Source organism: Danio rerio, chromosome 10, assembly GCF_049306965.1.
Source record: "Danio rerio strain Tuebingen ecotype United States chromosome 10, GRCz12tu, whole genome shotgun sequence".
Lineage (NCBI taxonomy): Eukaryota > Metazoa > Chordata > Actinopteri > Cypriniformes > Danionidae > Danio > Danio rerio.
This window is the reverse complement of record NC_133185.1, coordinates 535001-548157: the sequence shown is the minus strand read 5'-3', so window position 1 is coordinate 548157 and position 13157 is coordinate 535001. Positions and strand designations below refer to the sequence as shown.

The following is a 13157-nucleotide window of genomic DNA, read 5'->3' as shown; positions in this document are numbered from 1 at the left end:
TGCAACCCACTACTGGGAAACACCCACACACCCATAAACTACAGCTAATTTAGTTGATCAGTTCCCCTGTGGCACGTGTGTTTGGACTGTGGGGGAAGCCGGAGCACCCGGAGTGTAAATGATGCATATATTGTGTCCATGTGTGTATGAGGTGTGTAAATGAAGCACTGAAGTGTGTGTGTGTGTGTGTGTGTGTGTGTGCAGGTGGTCAGCTGAACAGTGCAGATGTCTGGCGCTTCATGTCATCTCTAGGTCAGTGGGTGCGTGTGTGTGCGCTCAGCCGCGGCCGCTGGAGGCACAAGATGGTGTCGCTGTGTGGGAAGGTGAGGATCTGATCTGATGCTGTGTGTGCGTGTGTGTGTGTGTGTGTGTGTGTGTGTGTGTGTCAAGGTTATAATCAGCATCGAGGAGAGTTTATTCTGAAAGTAATGCATCACGATATCGAGTTACTCCCCAGAAAAGCGACTCGTTGTGTTACTCAGGCCGTGTTTACACTGTCAGGTCTTTATGCCCAATTCTGATTCGCCTATATCGGAGGATTTGCCCGCCTTCTTTTAATTGTGACTCATATCTGATTCATGTGTTTACACTTGCCATACAATTAGTGAAGTCAGCCATTTGTAAACGGGGGTTCTAGCATCTGCGCCACACTAGCCACAATGGACCAAATCGTCTTGCTTTTAGCTTGAAGTTTGCCCAACTTTAAAATACATAATGAGGTGGAAGTGGAGGGACGTCATGGCAGCATGCGCCTGTGGTTTATACACGGTTTCCTCCACCATTCACAGGAATTTGTGGGTACGAGAGAGATCTCAGGTTTGATGGGTCTTCATGTTCCCTCTGTTGCTGTTGTTTATCGCATCGGCAGCTCCACACACACCCTTCCTTCTACGTCAATAAGTGAAGTTTATAAACTGATGTGGAGAGGATCAGGTGCTTATGATTGATCACAGCTGGTGCTGCATTATCCAATTAATGATTGACCAATCAGATGATTCCTAATCCACTATAAACACCCTCAGCTCCATATCACAGCCATCTTCATCTTGAAGAATCCCCCCTTCCACCCCTACTCCTCCTCCTTTCCTAGATGGGTGGCCCAGTGGTTAGCACTGTCGCCTTACAGCAAGAACGTCACTGGTTCTAAAGGGACTAAGCTAAAAAGAAAATGAATGAATGAATATTAAGTTTATAGTTACGATACTCCCAAAATCATTCCGCATAAATCTGCAGATTATTTACAAAATTCTGCACAGAATTACCAAAGAACGTCCGCAAATTCTGCTGTTGTTAGTTTGTGAGTTTTGTTTATTTTTTATTTCAGTTCTCTAATGTTAGTTATATTTTTGATTTCCTAAATTCACCATTTTGTGTGTGTGTGTGTGTGTGTGTGTGTGTGTGTGTGTGTGTGTGTGTGTGTGTGTGTGTGTGTGTGTGTGTGTGTGTGTGTGTGTGTGTGTGTGTGTGTGTGTGCAGCTGTATGTGGTGGGCGGGTATAACGGTCGTGAGCGTGTGTCCACCGTGGAGCGCTACAGTCCTCATGAGAACAGCTGGATCAGCGTGTCGGAGCTCCCGCTGCCGGTCAGTTCAGCCGCTCTGGCCAGCTGCTGTGGGAAACTCTACGTCATCGGAGGAGCCATCAGCGACCACGCCAACACTAACCAGGTCAGACTAACAACTAATTCACTAGTTAACTAATAATCCCACCCAAACCACACACTCTCCTCTGAGAGAAGCCAGATGCTGCAGTGAAGCGTCCGTCTCTGTCTCTGCTGCAGGCAGTAAGGGGAGAGTCTGTTTCAGTGTATTCTATAGTCTTTGGTAAGGGTTCGTTCACAACTTTAGTCGTTTCCCTTCACCTATTCACATGCACAGTTTAGAAGGAGCACATCTCTGTTTCTCAGTGTTGATGTGGTCATAGTTGGTAAACTCATTCAAGTAAAAGCTCTTCTTCAGGGATCTCCAGTGCTATACTGTGTGTTATATGCTTGCCGATGAGCTGAATCCTGTGTGTGTGTGTGTGTGTGTGTGTGTGTGTGTGTGTGTGTGTGTGTGTGTGTGTCACAGGTGCAGTGTTATGACCCTCTGACTGACAGCTGGTCATCCGTGTCTCCATGCCCGTTCTCTCATCGCTCCATCAGTGCAGTCTCGCTCAACGGCTCTATCTACGTGGCTGGAGGATTGATGGAGCACATCTACTGTTACACACCCAGTAAAGACTGCTGGAGTCCTGCTGCCAAACTGCCCGTCAGAGTGGTGCGCACACACACACTATATACACAAACACACTATACACACACACACTATATACACAAACACACTATATACACAAAAATTCTATATATACACAATCAGCTAACCACTCTTACTCTTTACCATTATTAAATCTTTAAAATTATCGCCCACTGATATAGTTATAGTTTTCGTTATAGTTATCGTCCACTGATATAGTTATAGTTTTCGTTATAGTTATTGTCCACTGATATAGTTATAGTTTTCGTTGACTGCTGTAGTTATTGTTTTGTTTATAGTTATCGTCACCTGATGTAGTTATTGTTTTGTTTATAGTTATCGTCCACTGATATAGTTATAGTTTTCGTTATAGTTATCGTCCACTGATATAGTTATTGTTTTGTTTATAGTTATCGTCCACTGATATAGTTATAGTTTTCGTTATAGTTATCGTCCACTGATATAGTTATAGTTTTTGTTTATAGTTATCGTCCACTGATATAGTTATAGTTTTCGTTATAGTTATCGTCCACTGATATAGTTATAGTTTTCGTTGACTGCTGTAGTTATTGTTTTGTTTATAGTTATCGTCACCTGATGTAGTTATCGCCCACTGATATAGTTATTGTTTTGTTTATAGTTATCGTCCACTGATATAGTTATAGTTTTCGTTATAGTTATCGTCCACTGATATAGTTATAGTTTTTGTTTATAGTTATCGTCCACTGATATAGTTATAGTTTTCGTTATAGTTATCGTCCACTGATATAGTTATAGTTTTTGTTTATAGTTATCGTCCACTGATATAGTTATAGTTTTCGTTATAGTTATCGTCCACTGATATAGTTATAGTTTTTGTTTATAGTTATCGTCCACTGATATAGTTATAGTTTTCGTTATAGTTATCGTCCACTGATATAGTTATAGTTTTCGTTATAGTTATTGTCCACTGATATAGTTATAGTTTTCGTTGACTGCTGTAGTTATTGTTTTGTTTATAGTTATCGTCACCTGATGTAGTTATCGCCCACTGATATAGTTATTGTTTTGTTTATAGTTATCGTCCACTGATATAGTTATAGTTTTCGTTATAGTTATCGTCCACTGATATAGTTATTGTTTTGTTTATAGTTATCGTCCACTGATATAGTTATAGTTTTCGTTATAGTTATCGTCCACTGATATAGTTATAGTTTTTGTTTATAGTTATCGTCCACTGATATAGTTATAGTTTTCGTTATAGTTATCGTCCACTGATATAGTTATAGTTTTCGTTGACTGCTGTAGTTATTGTTTTGTTTATAGTTATCGTCACCTGATGTAGTTATCGCCCACTGATATAGTTATTGTTTTGTTTATAGTTATCGTCCACTGATATAGTTATAGTTTTCGTTATAGTTATCGTCCACTGATATAGTTATAGTTTTTGTTTATAGTTATCGTCCACTGATATAGTTATAGTTTTCGTTATAGTTATCGTCCACTGATATAGTTATTGTTTTGTTTATAGTTATCGTCCACTGATATAGTTATAGTTTTCGTTATAGTTATCGTCCACTGATATAGTTATAGTTTTTGTTTATAGTTATCGTCCACTGATATAGTTATAGTTTTCGTTATAGTTATCGTCCACTGATATAGTTATAGTTTTCGTTGACTGCTGTAGTTATTGTTTTGTTTATAGTTATCGTCACCTGATGTAGTTATCGCCCACTGATATAGTTATTGTTTTGTTTATAGTTATCGTCCACTGATATAGTTATAGTTTTCGTTATAGTTATCGTCCACTGATATAGTTATAGTTTTTGTTTATAGTTATCGTCCACTGATATAGTTATAGTTTTTGTTATAGTTATCGTTGACTGATATAGTAATTGTTTTGTTTAAAGTTATCGTCACCTGATATAGTTATAGTTTTTGATATAGTTATCGTCCACTGATATAGTTACAGTTATCGTTGATTGATATAGTTATTGTTTTGTTTATAGTTATCGTCCACTGATATAGTTATAGTTTTCGTTATAGTTATTGTCGACTAATATAGTTATAGTTTTGTTTATAGTTATCGTCCACTGATATATAGTTTTGTTTAGTTATCGTCCACTGATATAGTTATTGTTTTGTTTATAGTTATCGTCCACTGATGTAGTTATAGTTATCGTTATAGTTATTGTCGACTAATATAATTATAGTTTTGTTTATAGTTATCATCACCTGATATAGTTATTGTTTTGTTTATAGTTATCGTCACCTGTTATAGTTTTCGTTATAGTTATCGTCCACTGATACAGTTACAGTTTTGGTTATAGATATCGTTCGTTATAGTTATTGTTTTGGTCAGTTACAGTGCACTGATCCTCTGTGTGTGTGTTTCAGGAGGGCTGTGGTCTGACGGTGTGTGCGGGGAAGGTTTATGTGGTCGGTGGTCGTACTGATGAGGCTACTGCTGTGAATCAGTCGTGGAGTTTTGATCCGCTCAGTGGTAAAGTGACGGAGGAGACACCGATGACCCGCTGTGTCAGTTATCACGGCTGCGTGAGCGTCCTGCAGCGACTCTGAACACACAACAACACTGCAAACACGACAATACTGCACACACTGAAGCGCTGTACTGTTTCTGCAGCATCACCACACACCGCTCTGAATGCACATCATGACAAGCAGTGCTGGGGAAAGGTACTTCTGAAAGTAATGCGTTACATTATTGAGTTACTCTCCAAACAAGCAGCTAGTTGCATTATTTAGTTACTCTTATAAGTGATGCGTTGCGTTACTTTTGCGTTACTCTGCTCTGCGTTACTTGTAATGCATTAGCCCGAACACTGGTTACCGTCACATCACTACTACTGTTAATAATGTCGTGATTTATCTGTACAATCAATCAATCAATCGAGGGCTTTATTTATTCACTGTAACCTCACTGTGGGAAATCCCCAATGCAAATGTGAATGATTTTATACTGTGAAGATGTTTTTACTCTTGTATGTAAATGTTATATTGTGTTACTGGAGTCTTGAAGATCTGCTGTATTATGATAATAACACACGCACTGCACACATAATGTGAAATCTGTCATCTACTCTGATCATGACTGTCTGAATAATGGACTGAAGATGCTTTAGAAAGTCTTGTTTGTCTGTAAAATGAGATGAAACAGGAATATTCATCATGACCAGGAACATCAGCACTTAAATTCAAGACCCGTGTCTTTTTGTTTTTACTGTTTATGTCCTGAAAGGTGATTCAGTAAAGGGTAATAATGTATTGATACAATGTTCAACTATGACAAGAATAAAGTTATAAAGGCATCCACATTTAAGATGTCCAGTGCTCATTAATAAGTGAAGAAATGTTTTCACCCAGTGGGGACGTTTACACACTACTGTTGTTCTTCTATTGTTGTGTTGCTGAAGGGCACTTGAGATGAGAACTCGCTGTTCATTCACTCACACATCTCCAATTCCTGTTGCTCTGGCGAATAAAGCTGACAACTTTGAGCTGTATTTACACTGCATGACACACATGTGTGCACTAGTTATAGTTTTGGTTATAGTTATCATCCACTGATAGAGATGTAGTTTTGGTTATAGATATACAACCCCAAATCAGAAGCTGCTGGGACAGCATGTAATATAGTCTTTGTTATTTATTGAAAGAGCAGATGATTCAGCTACTCAGACACTTCTCACATGTGAAAGTAAACAGTATAAATCTAATGTGCGTTTGCATCTAGTGTAAGCAGGTAGAGCAGGTTTCATCTGTCAATGCAAGTCATACAGACTGGAAATCAGCAATGCATGACATCAACTTTATAGAGGATGAGGAGCTCTCAGGTTTCATCTAAAACATCTTGATTTGTGTGATGAAGGAAGCTCTCGGGCATTGGAATGACATGAGGAGAATTTTCAGGAGAACTAACCCTTTAGATCTCGAATACAGGAACACAGATTAAGTATTGTGTCATGTTGCACAGGTTAATTCATTCAAGCAGGACATGAAACCAAATGAAAGAGAGAGAAAGCAACATCCTGTAAACAATATAAAACTGTGGTATACATAACATGAACTGGTTTGATCTAATAAGCACACCATCTACAGTAGATAGAAACAACATCCAGAAACTTACTGGTCAAAAAAAGATTGAAGATGACGGCCAAATGGGAACTTTTCTGTCAGAAACAACTTATTAAAATCTATGCTTTAAGCAGTGTTGAGAGAGAAAAAACACCACCAAACAGGGCTTTAGGATGCTGTGTACATGAACGAACCAGGAAAAACTTGATTAAACTCTGTGAACAGAAGCAAAAAACACTCAGACAGAGCACTTATATTCTGGGTCAATACGTCTAAATGCAGATATCAGATATAACCCACTTTTTAAAGATTATAAGGATTATAAGGATTGTGGTGCAGTGATTCAGAGGATTTTGATCTTCAGACTGTTGTGAATTGAGTCTGTGAAATGCACAATTTATACAGATTTACGGAAACAAGATCTTTTACATAAAGACGCCTGTCCTTCAGCGATAGTGCTGCATATGATTAATGCATTTGGTTGCATTTTTCCCTGATGTACTGTTGACATGCTGTCAATATAAGTCATTGTTTGCATGCTTATGTTTATGACTTCATGCATGGTTGGCATTCTCTAATGTTGACCAATTTCTACAAGATATGAAAAAGAAAGATTCCTGTGAAAGAAACTTGTAGACACTTTAAATTTACTTCATTACTTTTTATTTGTTTGATTGTTAATATCTTAATGAGTTTAATTGTTATTTGGTTGCATATAAAATATTGAAATTAAGTCTTATTGTTGTAAGTTACAGAACACAATGTCTGGGTTTAGGATTAATAAATATATGTATGTGTATATATATATATATATATATATATATATATATATATATATATATATATATATATATATATATATATATATATATATATATATATATATATATATAATTAAGTCTTTTTTCTGTGGTATATATAGATTTTTTTTACAGTAAATCAACACAAAATAATGTCTCAAATATTGCTGCAAAATTCGAGAAAAAAATGCAACAAAATCAGTTATTTTAGGCCACAAATTCAGTAAAAAAGACTGTCTAGAGCAGGGTGTCTAAACTTGGTACGTGAGCTGTCACTGGGGTGGTATTTTTTCAAAAGGTACAAATTTGTACCTAAAAGGTCCATCTTAACACCTGGAGGGTGCATATTAGTACCTAAAAAGTACAAAAGAGTTCTTCTTAACATTTACTACAATATACTTCTGAGGTACCAATATGGACCCTTTAAGTACAAATGTGTAGCTTTTGAAAAGGAAGCACCCCAGTGAGCTCACGTATCCCTTTATTTCCAGCCTGATCTCACAAGAAAACGTTTTGCCAGTTTAGTGGCTAATTCATACAAATTCAGTTGTGCGAAATTGTACGAGTTTAAAAAGGAGGCGGGGCACCTAACCCCACCCCTAAACCCAACCGTCATTGGGGGAAAAGCAAATCATACTAAAATGTACGAATTAGATCGTATGAATTCATAAGAAATAGCCACTAAATCAAAAAGTTACGAACTGCCGCGATATTGTGTTGTTATTTCTGAGAGTGTAGAGGGCCGGTGTCCTGCAGATTTTAGTTCCAACCCCAATTAAACACACCTGAACCAGCTAATCAAGCTCTTCTTAGGTCTTCTAAACTTCCAGGGAGGCGTGTTGAAGAGAGATGGAGCTCAACTACGCAGGACACCAGCACTACTGAGTTTGAACACCCCTGGTCTAGATTATGAATAATGCGCAGGTTAGTGTATACTCCATCAGCTGGTTTCGTTTCAGTCAGCTTTGCCTTTAATTAAAGGATTAATAAAATATTATGGCAATGTTTTGATTTATTTTTCTGTTTATTTAGAATAAACCAGTGCTGATGAACCTGCCAGACTTCATTCTGAGAGAGCAAACTCCTGATTCTACTTCATCCTCTATACGCATTAAACTTGAGAATTGAAACAGTGTTAGACCACAGCTGTACACAGAAGGCATGTTTGAAACAAAATAATAATGTTTTAATTAACCCAACTCAGTTTATTTCTAGAGCACTGTCTACCAACCACAATGAGTACCAGTGTGCTGTGCATAACAACACATAACACATGCAAATATACAAGCAACCAAAGTACATAAACTCTCAACACACGATTAAAAGCTAAAGAAAATACCTGTTTTCAGTGACCTCTGAAACGACTCAGAAGCTGGAGCTGTTCTTAAGGAGAGTGGAAGATCGTTCCAAAGTCTTGGAGCTGCTACTGAAAGAGCTCCATCACCTCCACATTTCAAGCGTGATCGTAGAACTAGCAAATCCCAGTCGATTCTAAGAGCGAAGAGATCTCACGGGTTGGTGTATATTAATGAGCTCAGGAATATTCTCAGGGGCAATACTGAAAGATTAACTTATAAGCAGGCCCAGAAATCTGCAGATTTCCAGCCCATCAGTGAGTGCATTTATTTACTTGTGTAAACGTGAGTAAATTTATATTAATTCAGTTTTTAAGTTAATTTCAGTAATATTATTGACTAATATGGAATGTTGATATGATTTATTGACAATGCAGTGTGTACAGTAATATGTTCAGTCTTTTAGTAGAGATATTATATGAGAGACTTGCTTTGTTTACCAAATACATGGATCTCATCTAATTGGATTTGCTTTGTAAACATAAATAAACGTTATAAAAGCATTTTTTATTTTTTATTTAATCTATTAAGTTTTTAGTTGTGATATTGCCAAAATCATTCCACAGAAATCTTCTCCGCAGTAATAGCAAAAAATCTCAGCAGATGGTGTCTGACCCTATAATAAGTCAGATTTGAAGTAGGACATGAAGTCAGCATGTTAGCAGACGCTTCTGTGTTGTTGAATGTACACGAGACACACGTCTTTGTTTGTGTCCGGTCAAACAGATCAGCAGATTTCCAGAGAAAGACTGTAAATAAAAAAAGCTCTGGCATTTTTCATCTGAACAAGTGTTTCCTTGACCGTGACGCAGCTCAGATTACAGCAGCACTTCTGAGGAATGCGGCCCAGAATGAGTGCTCTCATTAAACCAGCGCGTCTCGTCCAGCTCAGATAAGAGTCTTCACCCCCCCACTCTGAACACTATAGCCGCCGTGGCGTGCAGACGCTTGTCATGTCTAGGTGAATCTCCACAGAATCAGGAGACTGTATTTAAAGCAAATCTGATACGACGGGTCATTTCACACAGAAACAAACACAAAACACTCCTACAGTTCAGAAGAAGAAGAGCTTATTATACCCACACACACACACAACATGCACACAAACACACACTAGACTTTCATAACCATATCCAATACATTATGATAATAAACACGCACAAATATTAATATCGTGAGCACTTCAAAACACTGTGCTTGATTATTTATTGCTTAAACATCTGGAGTAATGTTAAAGAATATTCAGATTTAGCATAATCAAATGTATTTGATGTTCAGTTCATAACAGAGTTCAACATGCACATGTTAAACCTGAAACTAGTTACCATACTGCGTTCATTACACCAATTCATTCATTTTCATTCACTTTATTTATCAGGGGTCGCCGCAGTGGATTGAACCGCCAACTATTCCAGCATATGTTTTACACAGCGGATGCCCTTCCAGCTGCAACCCAGTACTGGAAAACTTCCATACACACTCATTCACACACACTACAGTCAGTGTAGTTGATCAGTTCCCCTATAGCGCATGGGTTTGGACTGTGGGGCAAACCAGAGCACCCGGAGGAAACCCACACCAACACGGGGAGAACATGCAAACTCCACACAGAAACACCAACTGAGCCAGCCAGGACTCAAACTAGAGACCTTCTTACTGTGAGGCCACAGTGCTGACCACTGAGCCACCGTGCAGCCCCTTAATAACATGAGACATTCTACAGCACCTATTTGCTGTCGTTCATTGTTTATTATTCAACATTTACTAACTGTAGCCACCGACATGCTGAAGTACTGATTGATAATTCATTCTGTGGCTGTTTACAGGCCGTGCTGAAATGGTGCCGCATGCCAGACTCCAATACAAGAGTACAAACATCAAAATAAAAACCTGCATCACCTGTACACCTGAAATATGCTCTATATGTTAAACATGTCCTCGCCGGAGGGTATATATAGGGAAGTGCTCACACCAGCTGAAGTTGTGTAAATCTAGTAAAACATAAATCTAGTCTACGATGACAAGATACACTTCAGCAGAAGCACGACACTTCCAGACATGATGTTAGGTGAAGTTTATTCATAAACTGATGTCGAGAGGATCAGGTGCTTATGATTGATCACAGCCGGTCCTGCATTATCCAATACATGATTGACCAATCAGACGACTCCTAAGCCACTATAAACACCCTGGAGGCTGAAGTAAAGGAGCGCTGTCCTGCTGGAGAATTGTCCTCTCCTGTGGTTTGTAATGTAATGGGCAGCACAGATGTCTTGATACCTCAGGCTGTTGATGTTGCAGATCTCTCGCACGCCCCCATACTGAATGAACCCCAAACCATGATGTCTCCTTCACCAAGCTTGACTGATTTCTCTGAGAATCTTGGTCCATGCTGGTTCCAGTAGGTCTTCTGCAGTATTGGTGATGATCAGGATGCAGATCAGCAGATGGCCCAGCAGAGAAATCCACCTTCTGACACTTTATGATCAACTAGAAGCCCAGTTATGATCTGCTGCTCTCACAACTGAGATCCAGCACAAGACTTCTGTCATGTAGTGTATAATCAGTGGCATAAAATGATGTCAAAATGACAATAATAATGCTTATCGCATCAATTTTCTTCATCAATATATAATGCACAACAAAACGTCCTTATCGTGACAGGCCTCAACACTCAAACAAATGAAAACAACAGGCAGGTCCGTTGACTTGATATATTTATATATATGTATAAAATTAGACAGATACGGCTGTTTTCATATACAAAAGGCCAGTAAATGGAGAAGTAGAGAAGTGTGAGATATTAGTCGATGAAGGCACCAGAAGTCTTCCAGTTTACACACACAAACACACACACAGATCAGAAACAGTGCAGGACAAAATCAATCCAGTACCCACAGACAGCACAAACATGGAATGTGTCAGCGAATCCCCCATAAAACACATGAGAATCATCATCTATGCAGGAACATCCGATAAAAACAAAACAAAAAACGTCCAGCATCAGAAAACAACAACAATAATAATAATAATAATAAAAATATAAAAGGAATGCTTTGGGTTACGCTGCTGTTCAGCGCTTCACAATTCATAAAACAAAGTCAAAGTTCAGTTATGACACATGAAATGCACATATAAGAGGACGAGAGTAAGAGCACACTGCTGAACATGCAGTACTTTGCTCACTTCTACTCTAAATATCCAAACATTCCTAAATCAAGAAGCATTTATAAACAAGCAACACAAATATTGTGCCATTTTCAGAAATGATGAGTCTAAAGGAAGTGAGTTCTCTGTTAATCAAGCTCAATATTCTGCTCATGGGGACAGAAATTAGGAAAATAAACCTGTTTTTGGTTTGAATTTCATTTCATTCGGTTAATCGATTATTTTGAGCATCCCTCTCTAATATATATATATGTATATATAATATCGCAATGTATGTTTTCAATATCATGCAGCACTGGTTCCTACTGATGCTTTAATGGTTAAATGAATTAAATTAAATATTTTTTTACCATAAATATTACAGAATTTTTTACAGTGTACAAACAAACAAAACACATCAGAGAAATGATGAAAAAAAAACGTGAGGTAAAAATACATTGATAAATTCAATAAATTCATTAATATCTTTCAATATCTGGAAGACAGCTTTTAAAACTCTAAAGATTATGAAGCTTGCTAATCAGCAGATTATTTTACTTGCTTTAAAGGTCCCGTGCTCTGAAATGTGCATCTTTAGTTGATATTTGGCGTAATCTCAACTGGACATAACCCCTCCCCTTTTTAAAAACAGCCAATGGTGTATGTCAGACACTAGAGAGCATCTGATTGGTCAGAAGATTTGATAAGAAGCTGAAGTATGAGGTGACGTGAATTGTTAATCTATTCAGTAGGAAGCAACAAACTACAAGCTTTACATGCTAATATCAGGTGTATTTCCTCTAAGCGTGAATAAAACACTTTATTTTCATTTCAAGGAACCTTCAAGGAAAAACTCACCTAATTTTGACTCATTATTTCTGAAAAAAAACATGTTTTACTCATGTAAGAAATGCTTCTTGATTTAAGATTTGTTGGACATTTAGAGCTAGAAATGAGACAGAATCTCCTGTCTTTCAGCAGTGTGTGAGAGTGGAATGCTGGAGTGTGTTATCCTCCGCTAAGCTAACACTGAAGACTTGCTAATGAGCTACGCTAGTGCTGTCCTGCTAACACGCTAGCTATGCTAACCCTGGCTTTGGCAGCTGGTGGAGTGTTCCTCTGGCATCAGCTGTGGTTAGTAGGTGAGTAACATGCAAACAAACACACACACACACACACACACACACACACACACACAGGGATGCGCAGGTTCGACAGCCGCTTCTGTGCTGATGAAGTGTGTCTGAACCAAACACACACGAGTGAAACCACACACACTGCACCACACAACACTGACCACTGGAAAACACACAGCACAGGCAGAACACAATGTGAACAGAGCATGTGTGGCATAAACATGACTAAAAATTACAACTAAATAACTTGAAATGAGCTTTAAAAAGAAAACGCTGCGTGAATGCTGTCAGCAGACTGCAATAATGAGCGTGTAATTAGCATAAAAATGTTATAAAAAATAAAGTTTGGTCCTAAACAGGTTGATTTTCTCTGTGCAAGACACATGTTTGATTATGTAGTGCTATATTTGCAT

The 13157-nt window shown here is 38.1% G+C and overlaps 2 protein-coding genes across 5 annotated transcripts in view; one reads left to right on the top strand and one right to left on the bottom strand.

The window, feature by feature from the left end:
• Positions 1-13157, top strand: part of klhl35 (kelch-like family member 35) — a 103209-nt gene that overhangs the window by 6065 nt on the left and 83987 nt on the right. The window contains exons 5-8 of one of the 3 annotated variants that reach the window (XM_694398.10): positions 205-323; positions 1477-1665; positions 2068-2256; positions 4609-5546. In XM_694398.10, coding sequence (XP_699490.4) covers positions 205-323; positions 1477-1665; positions 2068-2256; positions 4609-4791 — 680 coding nt within the window. In that variant the 3' untranslated portion in view covers positions 4792-5546. Of the gene's footprint in view, positions 1-204; positions 934-1476; positions 1666-2067; positions 2257-4608; positions 5547-13157 lie in introns of those variants that run through there. The other 2 variants (XR_012386038.1, XR_012386037.1) reach the window with 2 other exon arrangements.
• The window catches only part of mpzl1l (myelin protein zero-like 1 like), a 13620-nt gene continuing 11624 nt past the window's right edge, over positions 11162-13157 (bottom strand). Inside the window, exon 5 of one of the 2 annotated variants that reach the window (XM_005172572.6) lies at positions 11162-13157. This exon is cut by the window's right edge and continues 1760 nt beyond it. The gene's annotated coding sequence lies outside the window, so the exon portion shown is untranslated. 2 annotated transcript variants of the gene reach the window in all.